Source organism: Plodia interpunctella, chromosome 27 (assembly GCF_027563975.2).
Source record: "Plodia interpunctella isolate USDA-ARS_2022_Savannah chromosome 27, ilPloInte3.2, whole genome shotgun sequence".
Classification (NCBI taxonomy): Eukaryota; Metazoa; Arthropoda; class Insecta; order Lepidoptera; family Pyralidae; genus Plodia; species Plodia interpunctella.
The window spans coordinates 4486267-4505395 of NC_071320.1; the positions used below are offsets into that span (position 1 = coordinate 4486267).

General features: G+C 35.5%; 1 protein-coding gene across 4 annotated transcripts in view; it reads left to right on the top strand.

Annotated features, from left to right (window-relative positions):
• The window catches only part of LOC128681630 (uncharacterized), a 67198-nt gene that overhangs the window by 30985 nt on the left and 17084 nt on the right, over nucleotides 1–19129 (top strand). For 2 of the 4 annotated variants that reach the window (XR_008406034.1, XM_053765658.2), the window contains exons 1-8: nucleotides 1485–1548; nucleotides 2881–2958; nucleotides 3583–3679; nucleotides 4711–4800; nucleotides 5496–5569; nucleotides 6673–6891; nucleotides 7294–7352; nucleotides 8831–8859. Coding sequence is in view for 3 of the 4 variants with exons in the window: in XM_053765658.2 (XP_053621633.1) it covers nucleotides 1505–1548; nucleotides 2881–2958; nucleotides 3583–3679; nucleotides 4711–4800; nucleotides 5496–5569; nucleotides 6673–6891; nucleotides 7294–7352; nucleotides 8831–8859 (690 nt within the window). In the remaining variant the exon portion in view is untranslated. Of the gene's footprint in view, nucleotides 1–1484; nucleotides 1549–1775; nucleotides 1806–2880; nucleotides 2959–3582; nucleotides 3680–4710; nucleotides 4801–5495; nucleotides 5570–6672; nucleotides 6892–7293; nucleotides 7353–8830; nucleotides 8860–19129 lie in introns of those variants that run through there. The other 2 variants (XM_053765661.2, XM_053765660.2) reach the window with 2 other exon arrangements.

Consider the following 19129-nt stretch of genomic DNA (forward strand, 5'->3'; position numbering starts at 1 on the left):
AAAGAATCTTGGATCATTGAAGTGGTAGCGTACCTAATACAATAGTTAAGACGCCCGCCTTTGGATTGAAAGGTCCCAGTTTGTAATCATAATCGTGCCACAGGAGTTTGTATAGACATAGACAAAGTGTTGACGTCAGTCAGACGGCTGGTCGTAAAATGTAATATTTGTCTTGAGTCTGAAATACTAATAACAGAATAGAGGAGACATTCTGTCGGCGAATCGTTCGTAGATGAAGGGTTCTGTCGTTCAAACGCCCGATGTCGAAACATTCTGTCGACGAAACATTCGTAGACGAAGCAATTGTCGGAGAACTGTTTCAGACTCATTTGTCTTTGGAGAAAAGGCAACGGTGATGTTTGTTGCGCCGCTTCTTCTTCACCTGCGCTTTGGAAGTCGGGTAGACTTAGTTTTGAGTAATTTTTTGACGTCATTAACTGATGTGTACATATCATCATAATTTGAATAAAGAATGTTTTTCTCTGTGAGTATATGTGTCTAAAATATTGTATTTGTGCGAACCGCTGCCGAATTATTAAAAAAATAATAAGTAATTGTAATAGGGCATATTACGTAAAGCTCAGCGCAGATGGCACTACTGGTAAAACTAAGGTACACAAACATTGCCAATGGAGGTAAAAAGAGCCAATTTTCAATATAGTTGCAGAATTGGGGCCAAAAATACCTTCTAAGCAATTTTGGTGAGAGTTTAAAGGAAAAAGGAAGGATTTAGTGGATTATCCTGAAAAAAATAACACTATTTTAGGTTATGTTCTGCATTATTTGGTCAACTGTGGTCATAAACTGATATAAACTTGATTTTGACTAAAGATCTTACCTTCCTGTATGAAGTCCATATTTTAATAAGTCTTCACGTGTGAAGTGTTACAAGCTTCTTTTCAACCGTTTACCGCGTGACCGCAACAAATTTTACAGCGTGAGGCGTATCCCATAGTTTTCGAAGTTTTTTTTTTCTTATGGAAAACGACTTTTTCCAATATATCGGCACCCGAATATGCTACATTGTTGTATATTTTCACAAACGAATGCTTACATAATTTAAGGATTAATAAAGTACTCTAAAATAAACGTTTTAATCGACACAGCAAAAGGCGGCAAAGCTTTTGTGTACCTAACATACAGTGCTGTACTCTGGCGGGATAAATGTGCAGTTATACTCGTACTCCGTATTCCGGCTACACTACTATGGCCGAAGTCTGACAGTGTCGATGACTGATGTCGACGCGAATACACGAACCATTGGATTAGTAAGTACCCCGGTTGTACGGAGTACTTACTAATTCCATGATCAGATTATACTTTTTACTTTTATTTAACTCATGGATTTAGTAAGTACTTCGGAGTAGGTACATACTAATTACATGATTTAACTTAACTTACTTGTGGCGAAGTCTATAAAACCTATTTATACCATTCGATTTCGACCATAAGACTCAATTACATATATACTAATACAGAAAAAAAAAAGAAAACTATATGCAAAATGTCAAAAGTAAACAATAGTATTATGGAGAAAAGCAACAAAAGGTATGTTTATTTATATAATAAATTATAATATTCAATCTTTTATGGTCGTGTAGTTAAAACTTTGGTTTTTGTGGCCGAAAATTCCCAGGTTCGTGTCCTACTTGTACGTATTTATTTGACAGTTTGACACATTGTACTACATATACGTCTATCGATATCGTTTTAAAATTCTTATAGTTTGTAGCTTAGATTGGTTTAAGAATGGGGTTTCACGCCTTAAAAGGAACTTTAGAAAAATAATTTTGTTTACAGAGTCGGTAGGTTAGGTTTGTTTATAACCGTACGCAACATATTGTGATATTAAAATCTACTTAAAATCTAGGGGTTGATCCAAATTATAATCCTAAAATATGTATGCATAAATGATTGAAAAGGTTTGTCTATTAGTTACACAGCGACTTAAACACAGCTCTGCTGGCCTCACAAATATTAATCAATCCTTACCTTATACGAGTACATAATAAAAATATTTCTTCTGTTGCGTCTGTTTGTATTAACGTGATAAACTCAAAAAATACTGAACGGAAATACGATAGTTGAGTAATACAAACTTATGTACTATATATCTCTATACATTCGAACTTTTACATATATTAGTTTCTTGCGGCCCGCCACGGCTTCGCCCGGGTAAAACCACAATAAATTATACACTTAAACCATACTCAGGAATCACACTATCTGTTGGTGAAAACCGCATGAAAATCCGTGCGGTAGTTTTTGAGTTTGTCGCGAACAGTCAGACGCGGTTGGGGATTTTATTTTCTAATGTGTAAGGATAACACAAAATTTAGAAGACAGATTTCGATGAAATTTGGTATACAAGTCGAATATATACTGGAATAACACATAGGATACATGTTATTAAAATCCAATGTCCGTGTTCCTGCTTTTAACCTCCACTACGCATGGTCATTAACGCTTTTCACTAATATTAAATAGACGAAAGTGTTTGTGGTTTATAGGTAGTAAACTTTGGATATACACAAGCAATTTTCAAAATTCATTCACCAGTAAATAAATAAATATATTAGGACAAATCACACAGATTGAGCTAGCCCCAAAGTAAGTTCGAGACTTGTGTTATGGGATACTAACTCAACGATACTATATTTTATAACAAATATATACATAAACATCCAAGACCCGGGCCAATCAGAAAAAGATCATTTTCCATCATGACCCGACCGGGGATCGAACCCGGGGCCTCTCGTTTCAGTGGCTAGAACCTTACCACTGCGCCACCGAGGTCGTCAATAATAATCCGAGCATATTACAAGCTGTCGTGAGCGAATACTTTTCTTTTATAATTATGACTAGAGTTCTATTTTACAGCCATGGCAAGAAATTGGACAAAGAAACACACACTCCCATGCTGAAGATAATTAAAGATATTATGCTGCTTGAGAAAAAGTAATTAATCATTATGTTTAATTCCTTTCTGATTATGTATAAATATAAATATATATCGGGACAAATTACACAGATTGAGATAGCCCAAAAGTAAGTTCGTGACTTGAGTTATGGGATACTAACTCAACGATACTATATTTTATAACAAATACATATATAGATAAACATCCAAGACCCGGGCTAATCAGGAAAAGATCATTTTCCAACATGACCCGACCGGGTTTCGAACCCGGGGCCTCTCGGTTCGTCAAATATAACCAAATATTATATAATAAGGTATATAATATAAACGGGACGTTACTGGCATGATAGGGACCTACACTGCACGCAGCGGTCGAAACGCTTTGAGAAACACCTTCTCAGATCGCTTCGCCCACTGCGGCCGCGGTGTCATTACGATCCGACAATTTTCTTGAGGAAGGAATCATTTCCAAAATCAATCATTGACAAAATTTACATTACCACAATACAGATGAATTATTTTAAAGTCTTAGTTCTTGTCTATGTTAAAATTTTAAAAATTGAAATGACAGCGCGGCCATGGCTATCGAATCTGTGAATAAACGCTCTGAGAATCACAAATAGGGTAACTACATCTTTGAATGTCGACACTGTTTGTTTCAGTGATCCAGAGAAGACCAATTTGCTGAATGAAAAGGAACGTCATAAAAAGAAAAAACCATATTCATCGTCTAGATCAAAAACCGATTATATTGTTAATGTAAGTTATTAAGACGTTAATCAAAATGTAACATTAAAAAACATGGTAGATAAGTTTTTTTTTTTATTTATCTTTAACCAATCTGTAATCCATAGATCATGCACAGTTGTGCAGAGTATGAATTTAGAAATTATACATACATAAGTTTTTATTTTATTTATCTTTAACCAATCTGTAATCCATAGATCATGCACAGTTGTACAGAGTATGAATCTAGAAATTATACATACATATATATATTTAAAAAAAAATATATAAATGTATTAAGTGAGATATATTTACTAATATTACACAACATTTGGTATTTAAATATTAAGTTCATCAAGTATGGGGATATATATATATATATAAGACCTATATTTGTTAATTGACGTCCTTGGAGAAACGACTGCGGTGAAGTTTGTTGCGCCGCTTCCTCTTCACCTGCGCTTTGGAAGCCGGCAGTAGACTTAGTTTAAGTAATTTTTTTGACGTCAATAAGTGATGTATATCATCCTAAATTGAATAAAGAATTTTGAATTTGTATTATACGTTTGAATTGGGACAAGTTGGAATTAAAAATATCCAGATCAGCGCCACGATGTCTCAGTTCGTCGAAACCTCGAAACATTCTATTGTAACGATCGGAGTATAAACTAGATAATGTAATGTATGTCAAAAAAGTTAAAGTATTGTATGTATGGCACCTGAAATTTATAACACAATTCCACAACAAATTAAAGATCAGAATTTAAATTTATTTCAAAAGCACGTCGGGCCCTTGCTGATTGATAAATGTTATTATAATTTATTATAATTTGAACGATTCTTTAATGATAGATTTAGTTAATTTAGTTACTTTTATTTATTCAATTTTGTTTTGTGGGATGATAGCATGCTCTCCGTTTAAATTTGCATACCCGTGGACGGTGAAACATGTAGGATTAAGCTTTTCTTTTAACACCACATTGTAACACGACGTGTGTAAAAAAATGTAAATTCATGTTTTTGCAAATAAATAATCTTTGTCTTCGATCTGTGTTTTTTTCTAGAGATCCTGTGAATCAAGCAGCTGCGACCGAAACAGAGAATCACAACAAATCATCGAAAATAGACAGTATGACGTGCACGCCGTTAAAACTGTAAGTGTGTTTATATATTACCAAGCCCACAAATAAATATTTGTGAGCACAGGCACAAATAATTATTTGGCCGCGCTGGGAATCGAACCCAGAGTATGAATCAACTGCGGGAAGAGCTAGCGCATTCGTGGCAGTCTTCGCGTGTTTGATATAGCAGACAAACTCTAAGATTGCCGCCTGCGCTGGTGCGGCCACGTCTTGCGTTATCCGACAAATCACGTGGGGAACAAATGTCTAGCTATGCCGCTCCCGCCCGGCCCTGGCTGAAGGCAAACACAAGAAGCGCTGGCTCGATGTCGTCAAGGATGACATGTGTGACAATGGTTTGACAACTAAAGATGCCAAAGCCTGTACGAGGGGAAGAAAGTGTAGCAAAGCGTTCCCTGGTCTCCGACGCTTAACGGCCGAGGAAAAAATAGGGAAAAGGTCAATTTCACGAGCGTTTTCAACTCAGCCGAGCTCTTATTAGTGTTTATTAAATTGTACCGTACACAGTAATCAATTTAATTATGCTATTTTATAAATAAGTAAAGTACTGGTACAATGTAAATTTTATAAATGTTTAATTTAAAAAAAAAATGATTTAAAGAATCATTTTCAAAAAATATGTCGGACACTAATGAAACGCTACACGTCGCGTTCAAACGCTCGTGAAATTCACCCGAAAACTCTCAGATAAGATATTGTCCTTTCAGGGTCAGGACAAACTAAAAAGTCCGTGCGGTAACGCTAAAAGATCGAAAGACACCAGTTCTTGTGGCTCTTGCGCGTAAGTTTATTAATTTTAACTTTTTTAAACCCCGACGCAAGAAGAGGGGTTCTATCTATCTATCTGTTTGTCCGTTGTAGCTCATCAATACTTTAAAGGATACATATTGTGTACCGTTGTGTTTAACTAAATATATAAATAAATAAATCAACGGGTGAAACGATTTGGAAGCGGTTTTTAGGGTTCCCTAATGTAAGGTAGGTTCCTTAAACGTAATAAATACAAGGTAAAAACGGAACCCTCATAGGATCACTTCGTTGTCCGTCTGTCTGTCTGTCCGACTGTCATGACCGGTAAAGGTATCAAGTTGAAATTTATACCAAATAGCCAGGTCTTTACCCAGCTCTTTCAGTTGGGAAAAAATCATACTTATACGTTAACGCGATCAAAAAATATGACCGTTTATGTCGCATATTTTGCGATTTCAAGGGAATCAAAACCTATAGGGCACTTCCCGTAGACCACGATGGGACGCCTAAGGGACTAATAGGCAACCATAGCATTCCCAAAGAGTGTTGACGATAGGCAGACCGTTTTTTTTTATTATTTGATAGCTGATTTTCATGCGGTTATGGTTGTTAGATTTTGATCAAATTCGGTTGTAGCCAAATAAATATTGAAAGTCGGGGGGTTTTTTTTTATTTGTTTAACAAATAAAATTGTTACAAGCTTTTATTTAACCACCTCGGTGGGGCAGTGGCAAGGTTCTTGCCACTGAACCGAGAGGTCCCGGGTTCGATCCCCGGTCGGGTCATGATGGAAAATGATCTTTTTCTGATTGGCCCGGGTCTTGGATGTTTATCTATATATATATATATATATATTTGTTATAAAATATATAGTATCCTTGAGTTAATATCCCATAACACAAGTCTCGAACTTACTTTGGGGCTAGCTCAATCTGTGTGATTTGTCCTAATATATTTATTTATTTATTATATTTATTTATAAAGCTTCGTTCGAATACATATATTTTCTCATCTCATTATTAAAATTTAATGACATATTTGTAAAAAACACATTCTTGCCACAGATTTCAAATTTCAAAACCAAGATTACGCCAAGAATGATTTTTATATTAAAATATAAAATTGTGTTGACAGATTAAAACGGCTGGCGACTTCGGAATACGCTTGCCTCGTATGCCTGGGCATAGTGTTCGTGATAACCATAGCAGTCGCTTTCTTCATGGTCTTCAAAACACCCCCCTGTCTACCCGGGAAGAAGGTCACATACAAGCCCAATTTTAAACCAGGACACAGGGTCTTCAAGGGAGTGAATTACGCTGATATTCCTTTGAAGGAGAACATGGATGAAGACAGGTTACAAATGCTATATTATATGATATACTAGTTGTCCGCCGCGAACTTAGACCTTAGACGCCGCGAACACAATACATTTAAAAAAAATTATGAATAAGTTTTTATTAAAACCTCTTAACCGATTTTGATGCGCCACGAATTTAAAAATTCTATTGATAGATCCTACATACCTTTCAAGTTTCATCAAAATCAGACCAACGGTTCGAAATTTATCGCGTTACAAACATACGTACAAAAAAATTGTGTTTTTGTCCCAAGTTGATTTGTAGACTTATCGCTTAACTCGATCGGTCAATTGAGTGGTATTCCATCGCATTTTTAACGCGCGTAGAAAAACCGCTCGTGCGGACGAGTACTAATAAAGGGAGTAAGAAGTGTTTGATTATCTTGTTTTTGTTTCAGCGACTGGGATGACTCTCATTTAGGGCGAATCAGCGACGTGTCCGCCTTGCCTGGATCAGGTACGTAGCCTTAAATACTGGTTACTGGTATCTAACGCATAATCTTCCAAAGGCGCATAAGGTACATAGAGACTAACATCTTTTGTTCTACGACTTTTGTCTCAAAGTAATAAATAAAAAACTTTTTAGTTTTAATGTCGTTTCTATAAAACGTTAACTCTATGTTCGATTCCGCTACATAACGCTACTGTACTGTCTCGTGTTGCTTGGCTATTACATAGGGTTAAGATGTGTAGAATCGCAAATTAGATTCTATTTTTTTTTATATGAAAAAAGAAAAAATCGTATCACAAAAAGTCGTAATATAAAAGTGGCTTGTTTTGATGTTACCAAGTAGTCTTTAGGAGATTTTGCGTTTGCCATACCAGTAACCCTGTATATTTCATATCCAGTGTGTTATTGCTAACACTTGTGTCAGATGTTATTCAAGTCGCCTATAGGCATCTAACATGACTCTTGCCACAACCTACCGAAAAATATTTGCAAGTAGCCGTATACGCATCGGTGAACTAAACTGTGAATCAGGGTGCAGGCTTCCTAACGATGTTTTCCTTTACAGAGCATCAGAGTCTATCTATATGAGAAAACTATATGAGTCAGTATTGTATACAAAGTCACGTGGTCAGTAAGATTCAAATCTGGGACCTTTTGATCAGAGACGTACCAATATTTTCGAATGTAGGTATGTGCCTGACGTCTAAAGTATAAGACTGATATTTGTTAATTGGAGAAAAGGCTGCGGTGAAGTTTGTTGCGCCGCTTCTTCTTCACCTGCGCTTTGGAAGCCGGCAGTAGACTTAGTTTAAGTAATTTTTCGACGTCAACAAGTGATGTATATCATCCTGAATTGAATAAAGAATTTTGAATTTGAATTTGAACGCTCCCTTTGAATGCTGTTTATGCCAAATCTTGCTCGAACAAAAATATTTTGATTCGTCATATTGTTACTTAAAAATTATATTCTCTTACTCCAGAGCTTGCACCGACTTCCACTCATGCAGTCATCCCTAATACACAGAGCGTTTCGACCTCTGCGGTCGCGCTGACATTGCGATCCGTCGTGCTCTTGAGAGCGGGAATCACTTCCAAAATCAATCATTCATATTGAACTAAAGATACAAAAATACAAATTTGAATTATAGTAATAAAAATAAATATTACCAGTGGAAGCATAATTGAAATTTTACTTCCATTCCTTTTAAGAACTGAAATTCACTCGTGGGAAGCCGCGGGCAAAAGCTAGTTATTCATAAAATTGATATTACTATAGTACAAACTATTACTCCAGTTATTTCAAAGTCAGTTAGTAAAACTAATTCTTGTCTTTGTCAAAATTTGAAAAATTGTAATGACAGCGCGAGCGCAGCGGTCGAAACGCTCTGCGAACACTCTCTTCTATGTCGAAAGTCGGTTCAATTGTTTTTTAGCAAAAGTTTTTATAACACCAAATACATACAAATCCAATATTTACTTTTCAGATTTAGATGACCCCAGTTCAAGGATATTGGTGAGTGATGCTCTTCATTCATTCAGTGACTCACTCTCTTTCTCTCTTATCTGAGCGCTTTAACGGTTTCTTCTTTGGCCGTTGAGCGTCGAAACCCACTCTAGGTTTGAGTTTACCAATCGTAATCCTCGTGGTCGAAGGATCGTAATCCTCGTGGTCGAAGGTCGCGGCCAATAAAGAAAATGAAACACAAACGACGACTTTCTTGGCAATTTTAATGAAGTTGATTGTCATTGCCTTCTCCATTTCATAAATAAAAAAACACACACGCAACGACGTGAAGAGTAAAGTGATGAAGAAGCGGCGAAACAAACTTCTCCGCAGACTTTTCTCCAAATACTTAAATTGACAGAAATGTGTCTTATATGTATTACAGTTACTAAATGCGCCCCGGGACCTCGCTCCCGTGGGAATTCCGGGATAAAAAGTACCCTATGTATTATTCCAGGTTATATTCTACCATAGTGTACCAAATTTCATAACAATCCGTCCAGTAGATTTTGCGTGAAAGAGTAACATACACACATACATTCTCGCAAACATTCACATTCATAAGTTTAATAGGATTATAAATATCTAACCCGCAGAAACCCGTCCCGCCTACGCACGGGTAAAACGATAATTTAAAAAAGTAGCTAGGTACACCTAAAACTTTTGTACGTGTGTGCCAAATTTCATGAAAATCGGCCCAATAGTTGAGTTTATTCATTACAAACAAAAATACATATCATTTGTCTCTATAAGTATATATTAGGTACTTATTATAATTGCCACATGTCCGGCTTTTGTCTAGCAACTCCTTTGTCCAAACAGTGGGCCGTACGCCTGTTCGCAAGCTGCGTAACACAAAAACACAAACCAATACATCTCGCTTTGCTAAAGAGTTAGGGGACAATGCACAATGGAGTAAAAAATTGTCGTGCTGGTACAGTTGCGCGCGAAAATGTATTAAAACTAATAAGTTTTTAACACAACCAACTGTTTTTATAATTATTTAATATGTTTTTATAATACGACGAAACCCTTGCCATGTATAATACTACTTATTAATACAATTATTACTTGCTGTTAATATTATAAATGCGAAATTTTGTGAGGATGTATAAATATGTGTATGTTTGTTACTCATTCACGCAAAATCTACTGGACGGATTGTTATGAAATTGGGTACACGGGTAGAATGTGACCTGGAATATTACAAAAGGTATTTTTTATACCGAAATTCCCACGGGAGCGAAGCCCCGTAGGCGCAGCTAGTAATAGATATTTCTAAAAGCTTCTAATCAAATTTTCTTGGGCACAAAAAGTAAATAAATAAATATATTGGGACAAATCACACAGATTGAGCTAGCCCCAAAGTAAGTTCAAGACTTGTGTTATGGGATACTAACTCAACGATACTATATTTTATAACAAATACATATATAGATAAACATCCAAGACCCGGGCCAATCAGAAAAAGATCATTTTCCATCATGACCCGACCGGGGATCGAGCCCGGGTCCTCTCGGTTCAGTGGCAAGAACTTTACCACTGCGCCACCGAGGTCGTCAAAAGATTTGATTATACTGATCGCCTATTACTGTTCTCAGTTAATTGTTACTTTGATTTTATCACTTTGTTTATTGACCTATCCCAATCCCAACTAATATTATAAATGCGAAAGTAAGTTTGTTTGCTTGTTTGTTTGTTTGTTACCTCTTAACGCGTTATGTACTCAACCAATCTTCTTGAAATTTCGTATAATTAAGAGTATGGAGAACGACATAGAGTATACCTTTCAACCAGGAAAAAAACTATTGTTCCCGTGCGATTGGCGTAGAATCTGTAGTAACACTAGATGGCGCTGTGTGTATTTTAAAATCGACATTGATATTTTAATTCAACTATACCAATCACATTTTGATACGAAGAAAAAACTGTTCCCGAGGGCATTTACGCGAGCGAGGCCGCGGGTAAACAGTTAGTTGGGTTAGTATCATCATGACTAAGTTCATAAATCCCCCTTAATCGCTGGAATGACTACATCAACGAACACGACCAAGACTGTTGTTATATAAAGAGTTAATTCATTCACATTTAAAGTTAAACGCTTATAATTTGTGGCCGAGTGTACCGCGCCCTGCGGCTTACCGACAGTCCCGTGTAATACACCCCAGCAAAGGGATGTCCCTTATGGGATACCGGCCCTACCTTTGTAACTCGTGTGGTGATAAAAGAGAGATTTTTCTGTAGAGATTTTTTTCTGAAAGAGACAAGTTTTCTGAAAGAGATTTTTTTTCTGAAAAAGACATTTTTCTGAAAGACATTTTTCTGTAAGAGACATTTTTTCTGAAAGAGACATTTTTCTGTAAGAGACGATTTAACTGGAAAAAAAAGATTTTTCTAACAGAGCTATTTCTAAATTTTTTCCAAAACAGAAATTTCTCTAAAAGAGTACCAACATTATAATATTTTTTCTAAAATCATATTTTTCTTTGTTACAAAGTTTAATTGTAGAATTACAAGGTATAATGCTATTGTTACCTATCAGCCTGTTAGGGCTAAATGTCCCTTAGTCGCCTCGTACGACATCCACGGGGGGATAGGGATTAGTCTCATTCGACAACCCTTAGTACCGCAACTACTTGATTGATAAAAATGTCCCTTGTAGCGAAGTCGGCTTGTCGCGGCGAAACGGCGACTTATATCTCCGTTGTGTTTGTGATTTGTGAAGTTTAGGGTAATGTTTCACCACTGGCAGATAAAATATCATATCATAACCTGACGGATAAAGTAACTGCTGGATAAATAAATAAATCTAATATGATTGGCTAGTTATTCATTCAAATTTTGTCATTTTTAATAATGATGTAAATTCGTCCTCCTAATTTTTAATATATGTATTTTATACATTTGTTAATTGACGTCCTTGGAGAAAAGGCTGCGGTGAAGTTTGTTGCGCCGCTTCTTCTTCACCTGCGCTTTGGAAGCCGGCAGTAGACTTAGTTTAAGTAATTTTTGACGTCAATAAGTGATGTATATCATCCTAAATTGAATAAAGAATTTTGAATTTGAATTTAGTTGGTGTCGAATACCATAGTTGTGAAACACAATTTTTGACGATATCTGTTCTAATATCCACACTAATATTATAAAGATTTTGATTTTGTATTTTTGTTTCTTTGTGTGATTTGGCCGATTTTGATAATATTCAGCAAATCTGTTAAGAATATTCATATTTTGACCGCAAAAATTATATTTTAAAAAAATCTACCTATTTTTTAACAAGTTGGGTATAATTAATGTTAAAACCAGCACTTGTCCTTTCGTAATCGGGTAAGAAATGCCGCAAAAAGTTGAGTAATATATCATGTAGACTAATAGAAAGAGTACTGTCCTGGTACAACAAATCACTTAGTTCTCCGCTCAGGGGAGACACGAACAAAGACACGGGCTCAAAATATGATTTGTCGGTTAGGTAAGGTCTATATAATATATACAGGATGTTCATTTATTTGTTTGTCTTTAGGAAGGCGGTAGTGTGTGCACTATTATTTCATTTCAAGTGTGTTAATTGCTAAATGATATCAAATTTAATTCAAGTGAAAAAATATCCATATTCAAACAGAATCCTTACAATATTATAAAACAATGTCCTATATCGCGTCTGTCTTGTTTTTTCGCGATAAACTTAAAAAATACTGCACGGATTTTCATGCGGTTTTCACCAATAGATAGTGTGATTCCCGAGGAAGGTTTAGGGGTATAATTTATTATGTGTTACCCGTGCGAAATCGGGGCGGGCGGCTAATTTTATACAAACAAGAACAAGAGATAAAAACACCCTATAATGATACTGAGACTCTGTACAATCGAATATTTTGACAATAATAATATTTATCACGTCCCACGATGCTCGCGCGATAAAGCTCAATTTGCCAGCGAAAATCTTGAAAGCTTGACGTTTTTGTAAGCTTTTTGTAAAGTATTGTGCTTACCGGGAATTGATTTAGTGGTAGGTATAGTGGATTTTCTTCGATATCGGAAGTCATGTTGCGGCAGACGCGTTTTGTTTTAGATGGGTTAATGGCTAACCATAAATAAATTTATAATAATCACTAGCTTATGCCCGCGGTTTCGCCCGCGTTAATTTTACGGCATGAAAAGTACCCTATGTCCTTTTTCATATTTCAAATTGTATGTATGCAAAATTTCAACAAGATTGGTTGTGTCGATAGAGCGTGAATAGGTACCAAATTTTCGTTTTTATAATATTAGTTTGGATTGGGATGAAATTCTGTTAATTCAGCTAATACTTTTATGTTATAAGTAGTTGGTGAAACACATTATTTTAACGTAAATTTTTATTTATTCATGTTGCGTTGCATGAAGAAGATATTTTTAATGATATAATAATGATAGTCTGTCAATAGGGAATACGTGTCTTAATTTTTTGTATATATATATATATATATATATATATATATATATATATATATATATATATATATATATATATATATTTTATGTAATACGCATTATATATATTCGTGTACTTAAAACATTGCTTTAGTGTATTTATTTATTTATTAAATCTTTATAACATCGCATTTGTGATCACACTAAAGCAATGTTTTAAGTACACGTAGGTATATGTATATATATATCACACAAATCACACAGATTGAGCTAGCCCCAAAGTAAGTTCGAGACTTGTGTTATGGGATACTAACTCAACGATACTATATTTTATAACAAATACATATATAGAAAAACATCCAAGACCCGGGTCAATCAGAAAAAGGGATGGAACCCGGGACCTCTCGGTTCAGAGGCGAGCACTTTACCACTGCGCCACCGAGGTCGTCAATTGTTATTAAACTATTCTTTCGCGTAATAATTAGCATAAATCTTTAAGTTTTTGTTCTTTATTTATTATTTTAACGCCCAAAGCCCTGTAAGGTACCACCTAGTACATAGTTTCATCTACAAAAATGCAAGATTTTAATCTAGACCCGCCTGGGGAGCCCATTGTTAGGTGGCCAGACTAACGCTTTGTCATCGCTCTGGGTTCGGCTCCGGTTCGACTATAACTAAAATATAAATTAAATTTATTTATTCATCTATATCTATTATTATAAAGAGGTAAGCGTTTGTGGGTTTGTACGTTTGAGGCGGGTAAACTCCGAAACTACAGGACCGATTTCAAAAATTCTTTCACCATTCGAAAGGTATGTTATCCAAGCTGCAACCAGTGTTACCCGCGTAATTATTTTAAAAAATTTATGTTTTTATGCACAGTAGCGCCATCTACTTAAAACGCCATTGACTGATATCAGACTTTTTGACCAGATCCAATGGGAATCACATATTTTTGGTATAAAAAGTTATCCTATGTGTTACTCCATGGTATCAGCTACCTAAATACCAAATTGCATGAAAATTGGCCCAGCCATTTGAAGTAACAATGGTACTCACAAACTTTCGCCTTTATAAATATTAGTGAGAATCAGTAGTTATATTATTAATCCACTAGTTGTTCGCCGCAAACATAGACCTCGTGTACACAACATTATTTTACAAAATTCTGAATATCTCAACAACGACTCAACCGATTGAGTTCTCCCACGAACTTAAAAATTCCAATGAGAGATCCTCTACATACCTCTTATATTTCATTAAAATCAGACCAACGTTACGAAAGTTATCGCGTTACGAACACACATACATTTAAAAAAAAATGTATTTTTGGCTTCGAGTTTCATTTGTAGACCCCGTTCGCTGTATTCGCTCGCTCAATAATATTGACACGGTGTCTCGCGTCAGTAAGGCAGATTCTTTACTAGCGTTTTTGAACCATATACCTATGTTGAAATTGTATCTCATATTAATTATTGCGGCGAAAAATAACCACTGTGCATAAAGGGTTGAATTGTGTCTCGTTCTTGCTTCTTTTACGCCTTTGACAATAATATACTAACAAAAACATTGTTTTTCACAAATCTATACAACACTCTGCGTCGCTCGGGTGGAACTATAACAAGTAATGTAGCCTTGTTGAGTGAGTTTGTTGATTACAAACAAAAAATAAATCTTTTCTTTGTATAATATTAGTATGCTCAATTGCAAAGGGACGAATCAAATGTCAATAAATTCAAAACACAACACAGCCAGACTTTTTCAGTTGAAAATTTTAAATTATATCTTAGTAATTCTCGAAAGAACCACTCGATTTTCAGCTGCTGTGAAGAAATGACGAAATAAATTTATTTAAACAGCATTGGTCCATGACTTCTTTTACACATATATCTAATAATCGTATTAAATTATTATGTAATTAGGAACGAGGCTCTTGCCGGTGGTGTTCCTTCAATACTCAATACTTTATTTGCATAAATGTGGTTACATCAGTTGTTATTACATTACATTGTCCATCACACAAGCCTAATCCGGCCATGCAAAAACATATTAACATAAAATAGGAATTATTGTTCCATTGTTCTCTCTTCAAAGTCAATTCCTTCATTTCTTGATAGGACACGACACCCAATTTTTCTTTAATTTGTCTGGTGTCAAATTCAAAATTCTTATACATCACTTATTGACGTCAAAAAATTACTAAAACAAAGTCTACTGCCGGCTTCTAAAGCGCAGGTGAAGAAGAAGCGGTGCAACAAACTTCACCGCAGCCTTTTCTCCAAGGACGTCAATTAACAAATATAGGTCTTATACATATATTACAACTTATAACTATATAGGTGCAACTATCTCTTGGTCTTCCTGAACCCCTTCTTCCTTCCACTATTCCTTCTATAATAATTCGTATCAAGTGTCCTAACATTTTGCCTCTTCTATTCACAATATGTTTCAAGATGTTTATTTTTTCTCCAGTTCGGTTAAAAACCTTTTCGTTGTTGATTCTTTCTACTTTCCCTCCAATCTCCGCCAACACCGTATCGTAATCGTAATATAATAGTACCTAAATCACAATCTATATTAATAGAATCCCCTAATTTTACACTACACTATACAAACATTGAAAAACCGCCATTAAATTATGCGTGACTGTAATCCCGTCCTATTTCAGCCTCCCCCCCCCCCTCCCGCCTCCCCCCACTTAGTTACGTTTTACACCTGCAACCAGTAATTAAAGAGTATTTATGAAATTTGCAATTGACTCCCACCTGAGGTTATAAAATACAAGAAAACGCGAAGCAGACTCGCGCTGCGAACGTTCAATTTCACGCTCGTAGAACTCCTGTTTGATTTTTTACCGTGTACTTTATGTATTTTGTTATGAATTATTAGAAACGAGATTTTGCTATAACAATTGTAAGCTTTTCTGACATGACAGGGACCGACACTGTTTAAATGAGTTTCTTACTCAGCAGTAAAAATAGAATAACAAAATCGGTCCGAAATGCCAGTAGTACTAAAAATTAACTGTACTAAGTGGCTCCATGACAAATGTTTTTATTCAGTAAAAGAATTTTTGACCCATAAACAAAGTTAATATTGACTGAATAATATACACACCGTACGTACAATGTACCGCCCTATTGGAATTTACTTTCCTACGCTCTGTTACATGAGTACCTCACTGCCAAATATAATTTGCGTATGCATTTGTACTTGGTCCGACTGCCTAGTCCGACCGATCGGACGACGGGAATTTTCACGGCTCGGATCGTGACGCGAGTCTCTTTTGGGGGTTACATTTAGTACATAAAGCACTGTGACGGATGTGACCTCGGATATATTTCGGGTAGGGAGAGAGAAGGGCGCCAAAATTTGTTTCCGATATGGTACGGCAGGAAGGCATTTAGTAAAAAGTAGTTGTAACTAGGGAAAACGCGTTCCATCTAAAAACTGGTTTTAACTGTATATATACTAAAATATTTTCGTGTACATGACGTCGAAAGCCATCATCATCAGACTGGAAACTCGTAATTTACGCGAGGTGTTTCGCCGACGACGGAAAACTAAAAAAAAAAAAATACATAATATTTCACAACAATCGCAGGACACAAAGGACACAAAATGTCCGGCGAGTTCAGGTTCATTCAGAATGTCTGGTACGGGACAATCTGCTCGGGTAGTCCAGGAGACAGGTGACATGGAGACTTAGTTTTTTAGGTTTTCATAATACTAGTTGTTCGCCGCGAAGTTAGACCTCGCGAAGACAATACCTACATTTTTGACGAGTTTTTACAAAATTGTAAATATTTCAATAACAACTTAACCGATTTTGTTGCGCCACGAACTTAAAAATTCTAATGATAGATCCTACATACATTTTAAATTTCATCAAAACCAGACAAACGGTTCAAACATCAAATGATATTTACCAAAGCTACAAACTATTAGCATTCCGTAACGACCACTGCTGTGAAGAAATGCCGAAAGAAACTCATTCAGTGTTGGTCCTTATCATGCCAGATCGGCTTACCATTATTGTTTCTTACAATGTTTTTTTTTTTCTAATAATATATAAAAGTACATATGTAAGGATCATGTGTGGAGTGGCAAAGTTGTCGGGAGGATCCATGCGTTTTTATCAGTCAAATAGGCGTTAATTGTGTAATACGTTTTATCCATTAAATTTTTCTTAATATAAGTTTTAAAATTTTTCATTGGCAGATTAATAGCCTCTACAGGGAGTTTATTGAATAATTTTACACTTTGACCCACGAAAGACCGCCGAACCTTTTTAAGCCTGAATCTGTTCATACAAAGTTTGTGCTTATTTCTAGTGTTCACACTATTTACTTCGTTTAATTTTTTATATAAATGTAAATTTGATTTGACAAAAATAAGCACATCAAAGATATACTGACGTGTAATAGTGCCTCTGAAGGTCTAATTAATCAATACATATAATAAATCAATAGAAAAAAAATTGCATATACATTGAATAAATTTACATAAAAATAAAATTAGAGTCACAGCGACAGAGTAAGAATTTGAAAACAAAAATCTGTCTGTTTGTCTGTATCTGTATGTCTGTATGTTTGTCCGTTTGTACACGCTAATCTTCAGAACTACTGGAACGGATTTGAATGAAACCTTTTTGTTTATAGCTATTAAGCCCGGGCAACATATAGGGTATAAATTATTTTGAAAACTGGAACTCCTGATGAAGAACAATGATGAAGAACAATTTAGCTGTACGCTAAACTATAGGAAATATTGAAATGACGCCTTAATAAAAGTTATTCAGCCTGATGAGCATTTTCTGTTGAGGTATAAAAAACGAAGATCTGGAACACCTGATGTAGACCTATGATGGTACAGCTAAACTATTGGGAATATTGAAATGACGCCTTAATAAAAGTTATTCAGCCTGATGAGCATTTTCTGTTGAGATATAAAAATCGAAGATCTGGAACACCTGATGTAGACCTATGATGGTACAGCTAAACTATAGGGAATATAGAAATGACGCTCTAATAAAAGTTATTCAGCCTGATGAGCATTTTCTGTTGACGTATAAAAATCGAAGATCTGGAACACCTGAACAAGAGTCATAATAGTTCAGCTAAACTATAGAAAGTATACTTTTTCAGTCTGATTAGCATCTTCTGTATGTATAGGTATCGTTACATTTGTCTGTATAATTGACTCCTCACCAAAAATTATTCGGCCACGCGGACTAATTCGCAGGCATCAGCTAGTTTCTAAATAAATGATTTGATTATGATTTGATTTTTGCAGGCGATCGGTCCTTAAAACCGTCATCAAATATTTAAAAAAAAAAAAAAAACTATGTGTCCTCAGTAAGTCTGCGCCAAAAAAATAATCCTACTGTCTCCTGGCCTACAACATTAATGTACACAAACCAACAAAAAAGTCCGCCGAGCCCCGGGCAGCCTCATTTAGACAACTAAAATACTCGATGTGTAACTTAGCGCACCGTAAAATGCACAGTTTATGCATCTACCTGCAGTGTTGCATTCACAGATTTTTATTCAGGTAATGCATATTTCGTATATAACAGATGCTTTTTTTATGCGTCCTTTTGTCAACACGCGTACGAGACACTGAAGAACTTTTCTCGTATTGGAGCTGAACCGAAATCGCAAAAAAAAATGTTTTGGATTTTTATCTACTTATATATTGAATAAATAAATAAATAAATATATTGGGACAAATCACACAGATTGAGCTAGTCCCAAAGTAAGTTCGAGACTTGTGTTGTGGGATACTAACTCAACGATACTATATTTTATAATAAATACATATATAGATAAACATCCAAGACCCGGGCCAATAAGAAAAAGATCATTTA